General features: G+C 41.7%; 1 protein-coding gene across 1 annotated transcript in view; it reads right to left on the reverse strand.

Moving 5' to 3' along the window:
• Positions 1–1169: 1169 nt before the first annotated feature.
• Positions 1170–23461, reverse strand: part of XRRA1 (X-ray radiation resistance associated 1) — a 143241-nt gene continuing 120949 nt past the window's right edge. The window contains 8 exon segments of the mRNA XM_074304072.1: positions 1170–1706; positions 2415–2520; positions 2934–3049; positions 6425–6614; positions 7838–8089; positions 14603–14721; positions 21009–21102; positions 22126–22251. Of these exon segments, the coding sequence (XP_074160173.1) occupies positions 1450–1706; positions 2415–2520; positions 2934–3049; positions 6425–6614; positions 7838–8089; positions 14603–14721; positions 21009–21102; positions 22126–22251 (1260 nt within the window). The 3' untranslated portion in view covers positions 1170–1449.

Consider the following 23461-nt stretch of genomic DNA (forward strand, 5'->3'; position numbering starts at 1 on the left):
TTTTTTTGGGGTGGATTAAAATAATATCTACCACCGCCCAGTGTGGTTGTGAGGATTAAATGTGACAATAATTGCAAAACACCCAATAGCACCAGGCCCAAAGTAAGTGTTATATAACTGTTGGCTGATAAATAATGTTATCATCATTGGGAACCTAATCATCATTTGTAACATTCGTTCTACAGGAAACATCAAGAAGGAATTTCTTCACCTATCCTTAGCCTGTTCCTGCACTGCACTAAGCATTTCTCTTACCCAATGGCATGTGGCTAGGCTGTTTGTAGGCACATATTCTGCAAAAATACACTCATCCTAAGACTAGAAGGCCAAAGCCGGTGGGATCTTAAGAGTGACCCAGCAAATCCCCCTTTTTTAACATGAGAGACTGAAGCCCAGGGAGCGGGCCCCTGACAGAGCTGGGATGCCAAGGTCTGGAAGTGGGTGACTTCCGCTCTGAGGTTTCTTTGAGCCCCAGAATTCTCTATACTGGTGCTCTGGAAGGTCTGACAGACCACGGCTCTTCCCACACTTTAGTGCCTTCTTGAATTCCCTGGCTGCCAGGTCTCTGGGGGTGAGCTGCCCTACACTGGGCACTGACAGTAGTGGCCCTGTCCTTGGGACCCAGGAGAAACACCAGCAGATTTGCAGTCTGAAGACTGGGTCTCTTCCTATCTATGTGTCCTTAGAAACATCACTCTCTTCCTTTGTAAAGAATTAACCTAGATGATTTACAAGATCCCTTCTATTTCTAAAATCTAAGATCCCATTTGAAATCTGGTTGGATCTTTCAGAGCTCATGCTTTCAAGACTTATGAGTGGTTCAATATCAACTTTGTCCAGAGACATTGACCTTGGACATTACGCTGTTTATCAGAGAATATGACATCAAACTAGAAGGGATCACTAATGTGTTGGATGGAAGAGAGGGAATAAAAAAATATCTTCATAGACTGGAACACTGTGCCTCATTTAACAAGAAGGAATTTAACAGGGATAGACAAAGCATCTTCAAATTAGGAGATGGAGGAGACAAGGTTGGGCAGAAATTCATCGGAAAAAGGTCTGACCATAGCTTTCAAGAGTCTGGAGTCACCTCTGTGTCCTAAGGAGATATCAGAGGATGATGAATGGGGGTTTCTCTGAACCTAGAAAACAAAGGAGGCCAAATATGAGCAGTGTGTGCTGTTTATTGCAGCTGGTAGGTGTGAGCAATACCCTGATGAGTGACCCTGGCCCTGAAGGTGAGTCATGGGTGAGTGGGTCACTTGGTTTTCTCTAAAACCAAATCTCAGCTGGTAAATTTGATCCCTCTCTTCCCACCCCCCACCCCCACCTAATAGCTTGCCAGGGACCTGCAGGTTATCTCTCAGATCACAGTCCTGGGAGAACTGACCTGGGAGGGGCAAGACCCCAGAGTTTGGTGAGCAGGTGGACGGCCCCTGAGAAGGTCTAAACAAAGTCCTTGTTCTGTACTTCCTCATCTTCGTCCTCACACTCTTGCAGAAAACCCTGGAGTTCCAATAGCTTCTGCCGGCTTTCCATCTTTTCCATTTCATCAAAGTTAGGGGGTTTATCAAAGACCTCTTTCAGGGAGCTCCTCACCACTCTCTTGTATCTGGCCTTGAATTCCTTCAGGAGGCGCTGGGCCTCCCGATACTGCTTCTGATCCTCCAGCCTGCGCTCGGCTCGCTTCCGCAGAACAGAGCCTGGGAGCAGAAAGGGACACTTCTCTACAGGTTCTGTACCTACCTGGCCCTGGACGGACCTGGTGGGAACGCCCCTAGCCTGAAAGGTTTCCATATGGTAAAAGGAAGGGAAGACGTAGTCCTGACTCTCCCACTAGCTTGCTCTGTGATTACAGTCTTTCTCTCTTTGGGTCTCAGTTTCCTCATCTGTCAAATAAATTGGTTGGACTAGGTGATTTCTAAAGCCCCATCCATCCCTAGCTTTTTTTATCTCATCACTAGATGGTCTCCAGTAAACATTTTTCAGGGACCTAGCTCCCCTCCCCTCATCTCACATCATTTCATGCTTTTTCTCTCCACCCCCAAGGCTCCACACTTCCCTTTTATCAAGATCAGGGAGAAAATAAATCTATTCTAGAATGTGTGTATGTTGGGAGCGCTGGGGGGATATAATCTGCTTTCTTAAGGGGCTTCGGCCACTATGACCTCTTGAAAAGTGAGAATTTAGGCAGCATTTGTATGCTATGGAGTCGTCCCCTTCCATCCCATAGTGGATCAGTAGCAGTTCTAAATTTCAGGGGCCATCTGGGGGGTTTCTGATTCACTCTTTGGAGTTCTATGGTCCTCCATCCTCCCAACTCCCATTCCTATGGACACTGCTCAGGCACCTCTACAGTTGGGGTTGGAGTGGGGTTGTGGCCATTAGTAGAGGGGCTGGGAAGGACATACTTAGTGGACTATCCACTATTTGCTGGGGGTTCCTCATTTGATACAAGATTTCCTCCAGTAACTGTGCTCGAGTCTTCCGAGGGGTAGGAACTTTACTCCGAGGGATCTGTATATCAAGGGAGTGATATGTTAGCTGAGACATATCCCCACCTATTGTTGTCCCAGACATCCCCAGACTTAAGTGCTAGAGGTAAAACAACTCAGTCCCACTGAAAGGAGGCTGTGGGCTCACAAACATCATGTAGCACCCTTACAGGAAACAAGATGATGTCCCTGGTTTCCCTTGGGGGAGAATGAGAGAAAGTCCCTGAGGACTGGAGTACAGAGACATGCAAAGTGGAGGGAAGAAAGATGGAGAATTAGGATTGTAAGGGAAATGAGGAAGAAAGGGCAGACCCCTGGAACTGTGAGGGAAGGGGGAAGGAAGTCTGCAGAGAGAGGGACATACAGGGGAGTTGGAGCGGAAGAGCAGAAGAAGAAGCCTGGTTCTTCTTGTAAAGGAACCTGTGGCCCATTTACCTGCTTTTCCTTGGGGCAGTAGGGATTCTGGAAAGCATCAAGCTTAGCCTTGGAGGAGCGATAGATCAGAGGATGCTTAAGTATATTGTATAGGGCCTTGACATTCTGCTGGATTCCTAGGGCCAAAAGGATGGACTTACTCAGCTCCAGGACCTGTTCAGAGAGGGCTGATACCTCTCCCTGGAAGCTTTACCTAATTGACTGACCCTGGTGGATCCGTCCAGGTAACACTTCTTTCTTCCCTGTCCCAGTCAGAACTGGTAATGATAGTAATTACAGTTTACATCTATGATTTAAAAATATTTTCCTTGTAATATCCTGATTAAGGAAGAAGTGCAAGTCTTGTTACACCTAGAAAGAAGGAATAATTATACCCGTGGGTCAACTGTTAAGTGGTCCAGCTGGGTCTTAAATGTTCCCTAACTCCACGTTACCCTTGAATGAGATACTGTACTTTAATGGAGAATTGTAAAAATCCAAAGGCCTTGAAGACCCAGCATTCATCAGGCTGGTCTGAGTGGTAGATACTCCTTGCCCCCAGTCCTATCCCATATTCATCATGGGTGAATGTCCCTGATTGCTGCTTCTTTCTTTTCCTGGATCTTTATCCGGGAAGTCTTCTAATGGTGAGTGTCCCCCAGTGTTTTATCCTGAGCCCTCTTCTCTTTTCCCTCTCTGCTACTCCACTAGTGATTTCATCAGCTCCCATTTTCAATGATCATCTCTGTGCTGATGATTCCCAGATCTACCTGTCCAGCCACCAACTGCTTATTGAATATCACAAACTGATGTCTTGTAGATATCTTCAGCTCAGTATGTCCCAAACTGAACTCATTCTCTTTCCTCCTAAATTTTTTCACCCTTTCAACACTTCCCTGTTACTATCCAGGGCAACACCAGGCTCGAAACCCAGACACTGTCCTCAACTTCTCCCTCTCCCTCTCCCCATTTCACATCCACTCTGTTACCAAGGTCTGCCCATCACACTTTTGCAATCTCCCATGTCCCCTTCTCTCCTCTGATACTGCCATTCTCCAGGGGCAGTCTCATCATCCCCACCTGGATGGAGCCTGCTGATGTGGTTCTGCCAGATTCAAGTTTCTGCCCACTCCAATCCATCCTCCACTCACCTCCCTGTTTGATAAACTCCACTGACTTACCTTCAGGACCAAATATCAAATCTTCTGGTTGGTGTTCAGAGTCCTTCATGATCTGGCTACCAATGTACTTTCCTATGCCATCTTATGCTTCACGTACCCTCAGGTACTGTTCGATCCAGTGACAAGGGTCTTCCAACTGTTCTTTGCACTCATGCCCTAACTGTTCATTTTGTCTGACTGTCCCCTCTGCTTCAAATTCTCCCCCTCCTCATCTCCACCTCTGGCTTTTCTGGCTTTCTTAAAGTCTAAAACCCTAAAGTTTAAAACCTTTTTCTTAAAGCTAAAACCCTACCTTTAACAGGAAGCCTTTCCTGATACCTTTAACTGCTTATGCCTTCTCTAGGTTTCCAATTTACCCTGTATAGAGCTTATTTGCACATAGTTTATATGTTGTCTCCCTTCTTCCCATTAGATTGTAAACTCTGAGAACAGGGATTGCCTTTTGCTGTTGTTATGTTCAGTGCTTAGTACAATCCTTGGCACATGGTAGGTACTAAATGAATGCTTACTGATGACTTGACTGAATGGTTTTAAGTGCCCTTTGAACTTGGGGTAACTTTCAGTGGTTCACAATTGGGGATGGTCCAAGCTATATTCAAGATTATCTGGTGAAGTGCCTCTCCATGAGAGCAGGGAATCTGGAGTTCACCAGAGTAGAGTAACATTAAACAATTTTTTTTCCCCTGAGGCAATTGGAGTTAGGTGACTTGCCCAGGCCACACAGTCAGGAGGTGTTAAATGTCTGAGTCACATTTGAACTCAGGTCCTCCTGATTTCAGGCTGGTGTTCTTCTACCCACTAGCTGCCCCCCTCTCCCCCAGCAGATGAACATTAAACAAATTCTTAGCTATATGTAGCTATATGTCTTCAAAGACATGTCACTACCTTCCACCTCCAGGAAAGCTTTCATCTCTTTGAAAGGAAAAAGAAAAGATAACTCTAATATTAAAGAGTACAAGTATACAGGTTAGAGTAGGAGAATGGAGGGAAGGATAGCTCATTGTCCGACCAGTGGGTGACCACAGCTCAGAAGCTCCTGCCAATTTTTCTTTGGCCAGACCAAAGAGAGAATACACTAATTCAAAGCAGACATTTAATTGAAGAGCATAGCAATATAACGCCCCCCCCCCCCATTCCAGGCTCATATACGTAAGAGTCCCAATAGTAATTACACAGCTAGTAGAACAGTAAGTAAAGCCCTGGGCTTGGGAGTAGAAATCCCCATCATCTAGCCTGACATTTACTTAGCTGTGTGACCTACCTCAGGTTCCTCATTGGTAAAATGGAGTTGACACGAGCTTCTATCTCCCTGATTTTGAAGGTCCAAATGAGATATTTGGAAAGCACTTGGCAAATCTTAGTGTTACATAAACGCCAGCCTATTTGTCCTTATTGTGAACGCACATATCTAAACCTTGTAAGGTAAACAAAGAACTTCTTCTTACAACCACCCCATAAAGTGAATGATGCTGATATCAGCAACCTGCTTTTATGGATAAAGGATCCCAGGCTGATTAAGGCCAAGTGATTTACCCACAGGCACCCAGCAAGTTAATATCAGAGCTAAGAGCCTTTCCCTTAGCCCATACTAATCAGTAGGGATGTGGGGGGCTGAGGGAGTGTTGCTTTGACAACTCTTCCCACCTCCCCACACCATCCCTGCACATAATAGGTGCTTGCTAAATAATGACTCCTCCCTTTGGTCTGACAAACACAAGATGGCTTCCCAGAGGCTCAGGAGAATCTAGCTGCTGATCTCCTGTCGTGGTCTTGGCAGGTCCCTCTCCCTCTTGGTCTCCATTTCTTTATTTTCAACAATGAGAGGGTTTTTCTAGGATGAAGGATCCTAGGATCCTCTTAAGTAATTTCCTACTTCTGAGCCTACAAGTTTCTCATCTAGGGAATGGGGATGGGTTAGGGCTCTCATTCCTGAAATCCTATTCTACCTCTAAATATTGTGAGTCTATTGTGGGAGAGGAAGGTCAGTGGGGGGCACAGTGGAGAAAGTTCTAGGCTAGAAAGATTCCTCTTCATGAGTTCAAATCCAATCTCAGGCACTTCCTAGCTGTGTGACTGGCGACTCATTTAACCATGTCTCAGTTTCCTCATCTGTAAAACAGGCTGGAGAAGGAAATGGCAAGCCCCTTCAGGATCTTTGCCAAGAAAACCCCAAATGGGGTCACAGAAAGATACAAGATAGTGGAGAGGAGCTGGGCTTCTCCATTTCCATCTCTTCCCCCACCTCCATTAGGGGATATGATTGAGGACTGGTTTGGCTTTGTATATCTGTGGGAAATGGCCTGGCGGGCGGGCTCTGGTGGTCCCACTCACCCATGGGCTCCACGAAGCTGGGGTCAGGACTTGTCTGGAGCAGCTCCTCGTAGCCTCTGTACCGCTCTGAGATGGCTGCACTCACTTTCCGTGGCTTCTTTGCTTCTCTCTCCTCGATCTTCACTCTTTTTTCCTCCTCAGGAGGCTTGGCTTCCTTGTGTCTCCTGGGAGTTTTCTGCACCTTGGTCACCTGGGGGGCCGATGAATCATCCATTAGCTCCAGAAGCCCTTGGGGCTCTGTTCTCCCCACCCGGGCACTGGAAGGAAAGAGTTCTGCATTTGGAGCCAAAGGACATGGGTTCAGGTCTTGGTTTTTGCTGTCTGACCTCCCCTCCCTCCTGGCCACTGCTTCCCCATTTGTGAAATGAAAGACTTGGACTAAATTGCCTCTAAAGGATTTTCCAGCTTTTTTGCTTCTCATTCTAAGAATTCTAGAAAGGTAAAGATGAGGAAAGAGAAGGAATGAGTATAAAAATAAAATATTCTAAACCTCTTTGTAGGTCTACTGTCCAGTAGATGTTCACTTCTTACTCTTCAATTTTGCCTTAAGGCCCTCCCTAATCCATTTCTCTCAAGCCTTACATCTTCCTGGGCCCCCTCACATTCTAGTTTCAGGCAAACTGGAAGAACTGATGTCCCCAGATGTGGCCTGTCCTTTTAAGCCTCAGTGACATTGTCCTCAACATTCCCTGATTCTCCAGCCTTCTGAAACAGCATCCTGAAATCCAGACTATCCTCCCAGTCAATAAAACCCCTAAATCCTCCACAGGGCACTGGCTGTGGTCTCTGAATTCTCTACAGCCTCAGCACAGTTAGTTGTTCTCAAGTGGCTTGGGAGGAGGCTGCCCAGAACTGGGGAACAGGGAAGGGGTGGCAGTTGCAAGACACAGGAAGGAGGAAAGTGAGATTGGCTTGTTTTGCTCATGGACTTAAGAAATAAAGACCGGCACAATAGAAGGTTTCTGTGTCTGCACTAGGAAGGTTGAGAAAAATTATATTAGGTTAATAGGATTTTGAGCTGAAGGGCCCTAAAGGTCATTTAGCCCAGCATTTGAAAAATCACAGCTGGTCAAAATGCATCTGCCTGCTTTTTTATGCCTCTGGGTAGCTAGGAATTTGTTTTTTACATTTAAAAATAGTTTTATAATGTTTCAAAATGTTTTTTTAAAAATTCTTGGCTTGTATAAAAATGCCCTCTGGCCAGAATCTGCTGATCCTGAAAGTCCAATCCATTCATTACAAAGAGGAGGAAACTGAGGCCCAGGGCACAGAAACAAGGCCAGGGCATTTGACTCCAAATGTGATTGGTGATCTTTCTCCTACCACGTTGCAGGCTAGCTCTCCCAGAGGTGGGTTCTGGTTGGGCATAGGGTCCATCGCCACAGAGGCTGTCAGGACTCGAGCTGGAAGCACCTGTGTCATAAAGAAGGATTCCACACTCTTCACATCATCATCCGAGCATATGTCAGAACCAGTCATCTCACTGGATGTCTCTGTCTTCATAGAGTCCTCCTTGGTGAAGACGGTGGAGGTAGAAGAATGGATAGGTGGGAGAGGAGTGAAGGCCCGCCTGGACATAGTTGGGGCTGGTGTGTCCGGCACTTCCTGAGTTGGCAGCTCTAGGATGATGGGGGCCTTCAGGACCTTTGGAATTTGACTTCTCACCTGTCACAAGAAGAACCCCAACAAGAGCCCCCATCCCCATAATAACACAGTCACTTTATGGTTACAAAGCACTTCTATGATCTCATTTGACCCACTCTGGGATGAATGTGATATCAAAACTATTGTACCCATTTTAATGATAAACAAACTGAGATCCAGAGAAAGATTCAGAGAAAAGTCACATAGGATGAAGGTGGCTGAGCTGTACTTTTGAAACTAAACCTTCCAACACCAATTCTAGGACTCTTTATGGCCCCTCTAAGCATTCCCTTAATTGAAGTAAATCAACCCCAGAAAGAATTTTCAAAAGCCCTTACTTTTACTATAAGGTGAATAAAAGACTTACTTATTAAATTATAAAATAAAAATGGAAAAAAAATCTGACTGGATCCTGTTGGAGAGTTTGGAACAAGGGCTCCTGAGTTGTCTGTAAGCATGTGTGTGAGAGACAGTGATTTGGCAGCTGCTCAGAGACAGGTGGCGAGCCCTATCCAGGCCAATGCAACATAGTGGTACAAGCTGGACACGGGACATGCAAGTTTCTGTAACAAAAAGCTTTACCTAGCTTCTGGGAAACAGTATGGGTAGGACAGAGTAGGAACTCTCTGGACCGCCTAATCTCCGGCAGATTCTCTGGCGTTTGAAATCTCATATTCTTTCACTGGCTCCATTAGCCATTTAAATCTTGGTGTCTAGCTGTTTGATGATTTCTAGTGTTTGGGGTTCTTCTTTAGGTTAGAACCATGTCCCTCAAACCCCTTTTCTACCCAAGAGTTTCCTTGCTTTCTAGTCTGTGTTTTAAGCATGTTATAAAAACATGGTTAGAATCTCCAAGTAGGGAGAGGCTTTCTTTGTGGTCACGGTCATAACCTTCTGTTTACTCCTTTCACAACATGTTTAATTTTCTTGTTTTAAAACAGTATAATGGGAGACTAGCCAGGGCAGCCCTAAAGAATAAATACAGAGGGCTCAGCTGATGCAATCTCCACGTGTCCCTGATAAGACATATACTTGGTTCCAATCTGCTAACCACATGGTGAAGAGAAGCCTCTTTCATTGATTGTTTGGCCAAAACCAGGGATTCATTCATAAGGTAACTAATCCTCTAGACCTTATACTTCCTCAGGACTTATAAGCTGGACTGACTAGCTCCTCAATCTCTCAGTGGCTTGCTCTCCCAGACTTTTCAAACTCACCACTTCTAATCTCCTTTGCCCCAAATGAAAGGACAAAGGGCCAAGGCTCACATCCCTAGGCTATACTTGGACCTAGGCCTTTCCCCGCACAGAATGGTCTCCTCTGTCTGAAAGACTGCTAAGCAGGGACACAATCAGCAGAAATAGGACCCAAACTCTGGACAACTAATGTATCTCCCTGTTCCAGCCATGCACCCACAGATAATCAAAGAAGCTCTTCTCTTCACCATGGGTTTAACAGACCAGAGCCAATTTCAGAAGGACTATGTATGTTAGAAAGCCAGCTGAACTCAGCACACGCTCACAAGCACAGGGCAAATCAGCCATTCCCTATCATGTCTGCCATGTTGGCTCAGGGAGAAAGAGATAGGTTCAAATTTGTTTTTAACCTTTCAGAGACCAGGGCAGGAGAAGAGAGAGTTGGGGGGGGGGAGGGGGAATTATGATGAAAGTAGGGGAGTGTTTCTCTAAAGAGCAAATAGGTTTGCAATAGAGATCAGTAATTCTGATAGTTTGGCCTCAGAAGGCAACCAACAGAGTAAAGTGAAGAGATTTAATCATCCAACATCATGGGAATCCTGTATTCCTCATATGTGATGTGTTTTGGGCACAATATAATGGGAAGAACACTGGGTGTAAGATTTTGAAGATGTAGAGTCAGATCTTGGCACTGATACTTATTAGCTACATTGACCTACAGAATCTATTTAATTTCTCTGTAAAATAGGAAAAATAATATTTTGTTTTCCCATCTGATTGGAGCATTTGTTTTTCATGAAAATAAGAAAAAGGAAGCTGTAATGCTCTCTTTTCTAAAGTATAATCATAAGCAGGTTTCTTCGGGAGCTTCTGGAGGCAGCCTTAGTTTCAGTTCAGTTCAGTAATCCCAAATGCATCCAGGTCCAAGTCACTTACTGTCTCTTTCCAATCTTATCTCCTTCACTTAGGGCTCAGCTAGTTTTCTGGAGGCTTCCAGATATTGGTTTCAGTGTTCTCCACAGGACAGCCTGCCACCACTTCTCTGTCTTCCTTCGTTCTGCTCAACTTGTGAATCTCCTTGACTGAATCCTGACTCTGAATCTCCCGAAGTTCCACTTGGCCCTGAAAGCTTCTTGCTTATATGCTGCACACTGAGTATATACCAATCATTTCATCACTAGGAAACCATTATTTGTTGTAGAATTAAATCAGTGCTAAATTAGATTTAACCATTGTCTCCTCAATTCCACTCAATAGCTTGTTTCAAGTTCTGGCCCATAACATCTCCTTGTAGGATCAGATCAATCATACTGAACCATGCTAAATTAGATAATTATTGTCTCTATCCATTCCAGTGACTTAGCACTTTGTAAGAATCCTAACATCTCCCCCTTTCTTTTGATTTAGAACATAGGGTGATCATGACTTTCCTGACTTCTCAAGGAGGTGAGAACCCCCAAAAAGAAGGTGATCACACTTTCCCTGACTGCTCAAAAAAGAAGTGAAAACATCATCAAAAGGAGGTGGTGACACCCTCCCTGACTTCTCAGGGAAATGAAAACACCAAAGGAAATGGGAAATCAAATCAGATTAGCAGGTTTGTGAAGGGGCTCACTCTTAAAACAGGTATACATAAATCCATCAACATGGGAGGTATTACACATAATTACATAAATTACATAAGCACATAGTAACATAACACATGAGGAATTATACATGTCCATAAGTCCTAGAAATAGTCCAAAAGGAATCCATTGTCCATTAGTTCATATGCCAGGAATCTAATAATTCCTGCAAATTTTGAAGTCCTGCAATAATTTCATCAACAATTTTTCATCTCAAGGAATTCAATGATCCCTGCTGTTTTTCAAGTCCTGCAACAGTCTCATCTTGTGTTAGGGAATCCAATGATTATTGCTGGTTTCCAAGTCCTGCAACAATTTTTATCATCAGTCATGCTCTTTCAGTGTCAGATATTTCTTAGATCTCCTTTGTTTTGAGGTTTTTTCCTTTCCTGTCTCTCTCCAGGTGCTCATTGCCACCCATCTGTTTCCTTCTCTGTCTATAAAAATACAAGCAAACCCTATTTCCCAAGAGGTTAATCTATCTAATTCCTTTCTATTTACCACTTTTTAAATCTCTCCTCATCATCTGGCAATTACACTGGAGCTGCTTGCACTGGACACTGCCCTGTTTGTTTAAAAAACCTATATTCTCCACAATTGCAATCCATTTCTGCCATCTGATTACTTTTTGGAAGACTGATCATGTAATCCCTTTCTGCCATGTGATTGCTTTTCGGCTGATTGATCAGCTAAAGATTCTCTGGGTATAAACTCAGCTGCCATAACGCCTGACCTGTCTTTTGATTGAGGTCTTGGAGCTGGGCCCCACCTCTCATTTCCCGGGGTCAATCTACATTCTGAGGCCCAGTGGAAGCCCTTGTGGCATTTTTGACATAGGGTTTTAAGTCTTCTCTCAGCCTGTCTTCTCACTCTATCTCCATATCTACACTGACCTCTTAGATGCCCAACTTTTCCACAATGGAAGCATTGACGAGTTTCTCTAGCAGTCCCTTGCCAAGAGGGACCCTGTCTTCCCATGTTTAGCATGGTCTTGGTATAATAAGCATTTGTGCCCACTGTAGCACAGTGTGTTATGATCTCCTCTGAAGAAGGATCTTTGTGTATTTCCCATATAATTCTTTTGCAAACCTCATTGGCATTTTCCTCAGCTAGATGTCTAGTCATTATTTCTGTAGCTGCATTTTCTCCAATGGTTCTTGTTACAGGTGTTTGTAAATGTCCCACAAAATCTGGAAAAAGTTCATTGGGACCTTGCTCTATTTTTGTGAAGGCTTCACCTCCATCTTTCTGCCTAGGGAGGGAATCCCAAGCTTTTATTGCAGCCTTAGAAATTTGCTCATACACTGTTATGGGATAATTAATCTGTTCTCTTCATACTGACCTTCACTGGCTAGTTGGTCACTTATGACTTGTACATTAACTCCTGTTTGCCTATTGTGTCTGGCCTGAATCCTACATAATTCATGATACTCTGAAAGCCACAACAAGTTTTGTGCAGGTTCTAAACATGTCCTTGCTATGGATTTCCAGTCATTAGGAGTTAAGATTTCATAAGCCAAACTATCTAGTAATATCTTAACATAAGATGATGTAGCCCCATAAAGAGTACAACCTTTTTTCAAATGCTTAATTTTATCCAAATCAAAAGGAGTATATCTTCTTTTTGACCTGAAGAGCCAAGCTCTTCAATCACAGGGTATCCATCTATAAAATCAGATATATCCTCTCCTTCATTTTTTGCCTTAACCAATGGTTTTTCTAATCTTGTCATAGGCAGCTTCATAGGTGGTTCTGTTTGTGTCACTGCCTCTTCTCCCTTCTCCTTCTCCCTCCACCCATGAAGGGTTAATTGAGGGAGATAGATCAAGGGATTGGAAATTATCTAATTTCTCCTGCTGTGAATTCTTATCTGATTCTTCGTCGTTTTCACATAGTTTATTTGGCACCTCCCTTCCTGACTCTTTCTTATTCTATAACTTATATAATTTCCTAAAGCCAGTTGTACTAAATTGTACGTATTAAGTGTGTCTTTGGAAATTGAAGCAGGTCTATTTTTGTTGTAGAATTGACAAAGTTGCTCTCCTACTAATTTCCATTCTTCTAGATCCAATTCTTTTTCCATAGAGAACCAAGGAGATATGTAAAGCACAGTTCCTAAAAGTTCAATGATCTGCTCCAAAATTATAATCAAACCTTGGCTTTTCATAATCCTGACAATGCTCTCTACACATTTTCCTTGAAGAGAAACAGAAGGCTGTTTTCTAAACATCTGCCCCATTTCAGCTGAAATTCTCCTTTAGCTCTTTAATAAAATTTCCTTGTTGTACTCACCCTAATTTTTGGGTCAGAGAGACTTTTCCACTGAAATCAGGATTGTGTCTGTCCCATGTTCAGGTGCCAAAATGTAATATTCTCTTCTCTAAAGCATAGTCGTTCTCTGGGAGCAAGTTTCTTGGGGAGCTTCTGGAGGCAGCCTTAGTTTCAGTTCAGTTCAATAATCCCAAATGCAGCCAGGAGTCCAAATCCTTTACTGTCTCTTTCCAAATCTTATCTCCTTTACTTGGGGCTCAGCTAGTTTTCTGGAGGCTTTCCAGGATCTTGGTTTCAGTGTTCTCCACAGGACAGCCTGCCACTATTTCTTTGTCTTCCTTTGTTCTGCCTGACTTCTGAATCTCCTTGACTGAATCCTGACTCAATCTCCCAAAGTCCCCCTTGGCCCTGAGAGTTCTTGCTTATATGCTGCACACTGAGTTCACACCAATCATTGCATCACTAGGAAACCATTATTTGTTGTAGGATTAAATCAATGCTAAATTAGATTTAACCATTGTCTCCTCAATTCCACTCAGTACCTTATTTCAAGTTCTGGCCCATAACATCTCCTTGTAGGATCAGATCTGAACCATGCTAAATTAAATAATTATTGTCCCTATCCATTCCAGTGACTCAGCACCTTGTAAGAATCCTAACAGGAAGCTTTTCTGTTGATACAAATCCACAGCTAGTCTGCATTCAGAGACTTAAGAGAATTGCCCAATGGATCCTCTTCAAGAATAAAAGATGAACAAGCTAGAAGACTTAAACACATACTCTGTGTCTGCCATAAGACCTGAGCCTACATCTTTGTTTTACTTTAAGGTTAGCTTTGAAAATACTTTTGTCAAATCAAAGTGTTAAATAAATATGAATTTGATATTTAATTTTACTAGGTCTCTGATCTTTTCAGTGTTGGAAGTCTCCCTTCCTTACAGCCTACATGTACTATTAGGATAGCTAGCTAAGAGAGGTAGTATATCCGATAGGAGAAATGATCTCAGATTAGAAATCAAGAACCTGGATTTAGTATCAGCTCTGCCCCTAATAAGTTGTGTAACCTTGTTTTTCCTGTCCTTATCAGCAAAATGAGCAGTCATATGGTTCTGTCCAGTTCTAATAAGGTTCCTTCCAGTTCCTTAATTACACAGAATACTCTTCTCAGAGATATCTACATTTTTATGGGGCAAGGGGATGGCTAATGTTTAATCCAAAAAAAAGGAATGTCTAGTGGAAGGACTAAGAATTTCCTGAGGTTCTCTTAAAGTAGAACCCTTCAGATACATGATGAAAGTGTTAAGGCCCTCCTGTTCATGCAGGTTATTACTAGTGGTGGGCCCATTCCTGGGCTAGCCTTTACAAAGAGCAATGTACTGTGGCCTCCCCATCCTGGGCCTTCCTCCGATAAACCAACAGGAACCCCTTGGACCCATCTATACCTTCCGGTTGGACTTCTGAGGAATTAAAATATGTGGACGTTTGAGCTTCTCAGTAGGTTTTCGAATTAAGGAGATCCCCAGTCTTTTCTGGAGGAAGCTGTACAGCAAAGGTGGATCACCTGTTGAAGAGGAGAAGCATTTTGTCACTCCACATCCAATGGAGGATGTTACCCATCCATACCACTTTTTTGTGACTCAAGTCACTGCTCTGGACTGGCCATCATACATAGGACTCTGACCAGGAGAATCTGCCCCCCTCTACCAGCACACAAATTTATGTCAATCTGTGAGATGTGAGATTGGGCCTTATTATGGCAGAGGCCCTTATCTCTTCAAGGACATGCACAGTTTCCACAAATAGGCAGAAGGGATACTCTAAACCCTCCCTTTCTCTCTCCTCCTCCTCTTCCTTTCTCCTTTTCTTCTTTTCTTCCTCCTTTTCCTCCTCTTCTCTCTCTCTCTCTCTCTCTCTCTCTCTCTCTCTCTCTCTCTCTCTCTCTCTCTCTCTCTCTCTCTCTCTCTCTCTCTCTCTCCCCCCTCTGTCTATCTCTCTCCTTTCTTTCCTTTTTCTTGTCTCTCTCCTCTGCTCTGCTCTCTCCTTGTTGAATTCTTAGCCATGACTCAACACTATTCTCACACCTGCCAAACACACAGTAACCATATTACAAATAATTGTCTTGGATGTTTTGGGTACAAGCTTTAAGTGATAAATAGACCATCAGTGAAGAATTGCTTCTCCTGCTGGTTTTTATCGGTTAGCTGGCATCATACTGGTCCAAGTATAGCCTGTGTCCACGCCTTGAAAAGGAAAAAAAAAGTATCATATTCCAATTTCTGGAAAAAATCCCTGAAAAAAGGACTTATTTTAGAGTATGTTCACATTTTACTCAAGCCAATTCTGTAAAATAACATGGCTTATATGTATTTTCCTTCCAATCACTTTATGTCTGCACCTAGTAAGTTATATTTTGCCTCCTCCATTAGATTACAAGCTTCTTGAGGACAGAAACTATGCCTTTCTTTTTATGCCCAGTGCTTAACATAGTACCTGGCACATATTAAGTGCTTAATGCTTATTGTCTTAACTCACAACTTGACTTTATACACATTACTCCCATTTGAGCACCACAACAACCTTGTGAACTAGATGCCATTTATAGATGAGGAAACAGTTTCAGAGAGATTTGTTGACGTACTTAGAATTACACAGCCAGTAAGGATCAGAGGCAGGAGCTGAACTTAGATCCTTCTGATTTGAAACCCAGCTTTCTTGCCATTTCTCTCTACTCCTTTACTTCCCAAATTGACTTCTGTCATGGATCTTCCTTTGTCTCTTTCACTGGCTTCTCATTCATTTTCTGATCCCTATGTATTCTCTCCAGGTATCTTCTATATCCATATTCTCTCCTTTGACAAACTCATTCACTCCCATAGTTTCAACTACCTCTTTTCATATGGATAAATTCCCAAATATATAGATATAATCCTGACCTCCCTTTCTTTGCTCCAGACATCCCCCTGTCCTAATGATAGGACATTTTCACTCAGCGTTCTCACTGGCTTCATAAATTCTACATGCACAAAAACAAGATTATCATCCCCTTTAAACCTGCTCATCATTCAATCTTCCATGTGGGAACCCTAGGGTAATAACTTGATAGGTTTCACTTGCCTTAATGATAATTTCATCTTTCAATAGATGGAGAAAACAACAAAGGGAAATCTCTATCTGATTTTCATTAAGAGGGGCCAGGCCTTTCCAAGTACTGTGGTCAAAATCATGAGAGTCTTCATGGTTGGGGTGGTGGGAAGGAAGGTGAGGAATAATCATATCTTCCTAGTCTTTGTAATAGAAAGAAAAAATAATCCAGGTTATAGACTGGCATACATCCTAGGTTTTGGAAAAACAGATTTAAAAGGGTTCCAAGGAATTCATATATTAAAATACTTCAAAGGAAAGGAGGTATGGGAGATGTTATGATTGAAATTCTGAAAACGAAAAGATAAATAATTCCAGTGAGGAAAAACATATGGGATTTGAACAAAAGAGACTATTGTAGGCATAGAGGGAATTCACTAATCAACTTAGATATTAATAATAAATGTATAAAGAATCAAGGCAAATAAAGATTGGGTAATACGGCAAGGAAGGAAACAGGCATTTATTAAGCATTCCCTATGTGCCAGGTACTGCATTCAGTACCATTCACTTGATCCTCAAACACACTCTGGGATGTAGGTATTATTTTAAAGCGGAGAAAACTGATGCAAATAACTAGCCCAAGATCGCCCAACTACAAAGTATCTGAGGCAGATTTGAACTTGGCTCTTTTGATCCCAAACTCAGTGCTCTGTTCATTGAGCCATCTGTTTCCAGAGGATGAGTATAAAAGTGTGGTGTGGTCTTGGAAAAAATTCAAGTGTGCTAAAGCTCAAAATGGACTGAGACTTAGGAAGGGTAACAAAAAGGGTTTGATTTTTTATTTTTTAAAAGCTATTATAAGGGAATGACTCCACTTGACTCCTTGTTACTTATTTGACAGCCACAGGAGGTGCAGAATATAATTTTGAAGTATAAATAAGGTGTTGAACCTAATTACATAAAGGTGCTTCTCTGCTCTTTGTGACGTCAGTCAAAAAGTACTTACTAAGTGTCTGCTATTTTCTAGGTACTGTACTACTAAGTGTTGGGGATACAATTGCCTCAAGGAGCTTACTATCTAATAGGGAGACAGGATGATGCAAACAATTATGGACAAGCCATGCCACATACAGGGTAAAATGGAAATTTTTCTAGGTAGGATGAAGAGTTCTTATAGGTGGTGAGATTTTAGCTGGGCCTTGAGGGAAGCCAAGAGGCAAGAGATTAGGGGAGCATTATAGGCTTAGAGGACAAATCAAAATGTCATGGTTAGCCATGGAGTATTGATTCTGATTCTGATTTCAGAGTGGAAAGAAAAGAAGGGGGGGTGATTATGTATAGTAATGATGATGGTCAGGTATAAAGTGAAGCAAAAATATAGTTATATTCCTATAATGTATTTTGTGACTGGGGTATTCATCAGTAAGGATAATGTGGTTTGGGTAAGAAGGGATTAAGTCTCCCAGGGTATAGTCTTCTCCAGCAAGTTCAGGAAGTAGGGCCAAAGACAAGAAGATGGATGAGAGGAAATTGTTGTTTCCTCTTACTGAAGCATCCTCTTATGTCCTGATTCACCATGTTCATAGTGAATAGTTTAAAAAATCAATTGCAATAATCTTTTTGTGAGGATTTTATTTAAACAGTTGACTCTAAAATTAAATTAATTTAAATTAATAATATTAATAATATTGGTTATTTCTCTAACTTTTGAAGGATTAAATTATCATTGAGGGGAGTAGCTTCTTATCTTCCAAGGGATGATGATGATGAGCTAGTGTTGAGGCAATATAATTTTCATTTGTGTCCACTGATCTTCTCTCAAATTATCTCAATTTTGCTCTTACCTCTGGTTTCTTTATTTCCTCATATGAGAGCAATTTGTTAATCTTGGACATGCTTCTCTCCCCACCCTTACCCCTACCTCTTTGCCCCAGTCCTATTCTTTTTGAATAAAATGTGACCTTCGAAGCCAATAGTCCAGACATGAATCCTAGCTCACCAAGTTTAAGTGATATCTATTAGGTCAGATTTACTTTCTTGAATTGGATTTCTAGTTCTGCCTTGCTTATGACACACAACATTAATAGCTGAGGCTAAAAGATTTTATTGTGGTTCTTGGATTTTGTTTCCTGTGAGTTTCTCTAATACTATTCTTCTTCATACCTTGAAGCTACTGCCCTTAATATCTAGCTTGGTGGCAATATGTATATAGTTTTCTTGCTCCCCTTCCCTTTTAGTCTAAAGCATTTCTGATTTAATTTGTTCTAGGTAACTATATCTTTGCTGGAAATTTCATCCTTGGCCAGGAATTCATATTTTAATAAAGCTATGGATTAGAAATCTAAGGCCTGTTTTCACACATTTTTAAGAAGTATGCTCACTTGCTAAATCTGCCTTTTCTGATGCCTTTGTAGTCAGCCTACAGCAGAGATAAAAATATCCTCTGTGGTCTTAAGATCTTTTAATTTTTTTTCCCTTTACAATTCTATTTTATTTTATGCATTAAAGACATTACCCAGAGAATAGTCTACAAGCTTTATAAGACTGACTTCAAAATAGACTATGACACAAAAAGGTTCTTAGCATAATCCTTAGTAATATTTTCTAGATTCTTTCTGATGTCATCATTCAATTCATGTGAATTGCCAAAAAATTTTTCATATTCATATAGTTCATGAGTTTTGGGTGAATCTCTGTCATATCCTAGAATTGTGCCTCAGGAAACCAACAACTCAAACAGCTGCTTCAGTATCCTTTAGTATGCAGTCACCAACTACAGCTGTGGTCTGACTCCTGAAGGATTTCTCACTAGATCCACACTAGCATTCTTTGGAGAAAACAAGCATTTATTTCCTCCTCTGAGCCCAACTTTGTCTTCAGGATAAACTTCAGAGCTGTTGTTTTGTTTCATGCATTAAAATATATGTCTTTGTATAATAAGAGGAGTTCTTAAGTATGTGTAATATATTCTACTTATCAACTTATGTGGAGGCTCCTGTGGAGAAGGGGCCAGACATCCCCACCACTTGCCACACATAAAACAGGCAAGCTAGTCTGGCTGAGGCAATGGGGCAGCCTGAGGAGGCACATATGCCAGTCAAGACAAAACTACAATCATCATAACTTTCCTAGGACAGAGCCAGGACCCTGAGCCCATGAGCACTGTGAATAGCAAATCTTCCAGCCCAGTGCCCTTTGCTATACTCTTGGGAAGCAATGTACATGGAGATGCAGCCAGCAGGGGGATACAGTTAGAACAGACCCAGAACGGGAGTTCTTGCCACCAAAATCCTTGCTATTGTCCAGTGGTTCAGCTTTTAAAATGGGTGTGATTTTCTCAATGGAAATAACATTACAGAACAGGTATTACTTTCTGCTTTGCCTATATGTCTTAAGGATCTTTGATCGTTTCTATTAGACTTGTTATCTTTGAAATCTCTGATGAATGTTGTCTTCCCCATTAGAATATAAGTTCTCATTTTTCTATCTGTGTTCCCAGCACTTAGCTTAATGTTCGCTTATAGTAGTGTTTAATAAGTGTTTTGAATTAACTAATTCATCAGTGAGTTTGCTTCTATAAATGATTGATGAAGGCTCTTGCTTCAGAGCAATCACAAATATTCTATATTTCTGGTTGGTTTATTACATGGTGACAAAAACTAGCTGTTGTTCTAGAATTGAGTGAACATGCAAAAGACTCACACAATTAAATAGTCTCTCTTCCTGGAAGGAGAGTGAAGTCAGAGGTGCTGTGGGTCTCTAGGTAGGCAGTGGGCCCTCTTTCTGAATGTTTCCATGAAAACATGCCTCTTCTTTCTCAATCTAAAATGACTGAGTAGCAGGAATGTTTAAGCCTACATGATTAATAATTTTCCAAGGCAGAAAGACAAACATTGAATATTCTTTGTGTGTCAGTGGGGGAAAAATCTGGTTTTTGTACTTTCAGGATGCAAGATTCTTAGTCCTCTTTCTTCTTGTTAGTAGCTCTTGTGGTCAGTTCCCTTGGTGAAAATTCTTTGCTTGTTAGTTCCTTCTCATTTCAGTTAACTTTTTTTCTTTTCCTTTGCCTGTTAATTTTTTTTCTCTTCTTCCTCCTTTCAAAGTCTTCCTTTTTTTTCTTTTCACTTCTAACTCATTTCCTTTTACTTTTTCTATGAATCCTTTTGTTTAAATTCTTGTTCTTTTCCTTAATGCATTTTTTCCTTCATCTCAAGTCCTCTTTCTCCTTAAGATCTTCTAAATGTACCAAGCACTGGTCTTCACAATTCTGATACCTTCCACGTCTCTCACAATTCTTCTTCTTGCTTTCTTTACTCTATCCCTTCCTTCCTTGCAGAACAAAGCTGTTATCTATGCCCTGGAGCAACCCTTTAGAGATTTTAAACTTTTATTTATTTATGGAATAAAGCAAGTATTTCTATAACATTGTATTAATTTTTTTTTTAAAAAAAGAGTACACATAAAACTGCCCACTGGAGTATTAGAAAATAGTGGTCAACTATCATTTCCCACTTGTCCCCAATTCTAAAATCTCTTCTCTAGGCTAAATATCCCTCCCCCCCTCCTCCCCCCCCCTGTTTCTTCAGGTACTCTTCATATGATATGGTTGCATGCCCATTCTCCATCCTGGTAACTCCCCTCTGGATGAAAATTGGCTTCTTGCCATTATCTCTCCTAAAAGGAGGTGCGTAGAACTGGACTCAGACTGAAGATAACCCAGCAGATATTCAGCATGTGGGCTGAACTACATCACAAATACTTTACCCTTTGTATGCATCACCAGTGGATTGTTGTGGAAGATAAGTTCATTTAGAGAGGGGAAAAGAGCCACAGGGAGAAGGGCATCCTCATTTGAGATCTGGAATGACAAGAATGCCTCTATCAATCACTTATTAAAGACCAGGCCCCAGGGATCTGGGGAATCCCAGGGGATGGGCTTAGGGTGGGAAGTCCCTAGTATTCACTTTCTATCAATGTCTAGGGTATTCTGAAGGGCATTCTTCCAGCTATGGATTGAACTACATGACTTCATGGACACTCTCAATTCTGAGATCTTGCCATTCTATGATTCTGGATTCTGTTATTTTAAAATTCTATTATTTTATGATTCTAAGAATCTATGATTCAATAGTTGAATGTCATTCCCCACCAAACAATGGCCACTGCTTGCTATTAGAAAATTATCAGGTAACAGAAACTTGGATTGGGTACCGGGGATGTCAGGGAGGTTGAATCCTGGGCTGATGAACTTTGAGGCTAAGCTCTTTCTGGCATTCATCTCAGGAACACAGGGGAGCCCCAAAAGTGTGAGTTTTGTCCTGAACATACCTTCCTTTAAAAGATGGTTCTGCACATGATCTAAAACTCCCAATGTGGGACTGTTAAGCAATATCATGTCCTGAGCTCCCAATGTTCCCTAGACACTAATATTATGAAATATACAACACCAGAAGACAGAGGATAATAGTTCTTACCCACAGGAAGCCTCGTCAAAGGGATATAAATAACTCCTGATGTTATGGAGTTTACAGTCTGAGGCAAGACCCCCACGGTTAAGGAAGGAGAAAAGGCCCCTACCACAAGGCCCCTACTTACAAGGAGCTTTTGGTTTGAGGCTCTTAAAGAGCCTTTATCTGAGCAGGGGAGGCTGAACATATTGTCTTCCCTTAGGAAGCCCCTAGCCAGAGGGGTCAGACCTGGCCTTTGCCCTCTGAAATATCCCCGGACTAAGGAAGTGGGATATAGCCCCTGTCCTTAGGAAACCCTTGGTCTAAAGAGGAAGATAGAGGTTCAGTTTTCACCATCTGAGAAGCCCACCATCTGAGGGAAAGCAGTTAAATGGGAGAGCCCTAGTTTGTATTTCTAGACAAAAGAGAGTCACCTTGTTATAGGCCAGGCTAAGATATCTCAGCTCTGGGAAAGGTGGAGCCCATGTCTGGTTCAGGGCCTTCAACGACTTCACAGGAAGAATTTCAAATATGGGAGGAAGTGGATAGACTTTGTTTGCCTTAAAAGGAAAAGAAAGTCAAAGTGGCATCTCATGGCAGAAGGATCTGTAGGGGCACAGGGCAGATAGATGCCTCCCAAGAAATCTGGGACCCAGGATAGCAATATCCTAAGAGATGAGACCAAGCAACATATTAAATGCAAGTCAACCAGCATTAATTAAATGACTTCTGTATACATATCATACAAGGCAATGGGTCTGGTGCAATTTATTAGCCCTGTTCTCAAGAGACTTACATTATTCTATGTATACACATACACAGATAAGTAAATACAAAGTAATTTCCGGAAAGAGGAAATACTAATAATTACAGAGATCTTTGCCCAATAGACATTTGTTAAATTATATCTAAATAAAATGAACCAAGATACCTTGTTCTACCCCTAACAGTGACATGGGAGCTGTCCATGGTGAAACTTATGCATGGACTTGGAAAGTCTGAGTCAAATTGGACACATTCTAGTATTCAAGAAACAGAGGCATAATTATAGAAATGAAGAAACCAAAAGAAAAATTGATCACCTTTTATGAGCTCTGCCTTGCTCAGGCATTGTAGGAAGAGTACTAGATTTGGAGGGACTCAGACTGAATCTTGGCTTTGATATTTATTGGCTATATAACTTCTAACAAATTATTCTGCCTCTTTGAGGATATGTATCCTCTGTAAATGAAAAATGTAGATTAGATGATTTCTAAAGTTACTTCTAGCTCTGAGTATTATGATCCTATGTACCTAAGAGAAAAATTAAGCAACCTCGAATTCTAGGTTGGTTCTGAAAGGTCCAAATAATTGAAAATCCCGAATAGGCAGAATTAAATGTGCTAGAGACCCAATGGAGACATCTCCATTCCTTATGTATAGATGGGGAAATCTGTCAGCTTGTGAAGAGGAAGAGCCTTCATGTACAGCCTCTTTCAGATACTAGTTCTATAGTTTTAGTTGTTAGGCTTAACTTCAAGGTCAAGTTATTCCTAGATTTGAGCATGATCTCATTTTCACTTAGGGTAATTTCATTCGCAACCATGGAAAATGATAATTAGTCTCCCTTTTAAACAAAGTACCTTTCATATAGGCAACCTAGTATAAAGTGCAGAGCACTGGATTTTAGAGTTATAACACTTGCATTCGCATCCTGTCTCCAACATTTGCAGACAGTGAGAGCAAAGTCACCTAACTTCTCAGAACTTTACTATAAACATTTGTAAAAAT

Source organism: Sminthopsis crassicaudata, chromosome 3, assembly GCF_048593235.1.
Source record: "Sminthopsis crassicaudata isolate SCR6 chromosome 3, ASM4859323v1, whole genome shotgun sequence".
NCBI lineage: Eukaryota > Metazoa > Chordata > Mammalia > Dasyuromorphia > Dasyuridae > Sminthopsis > Sminthopsis crassicaudata.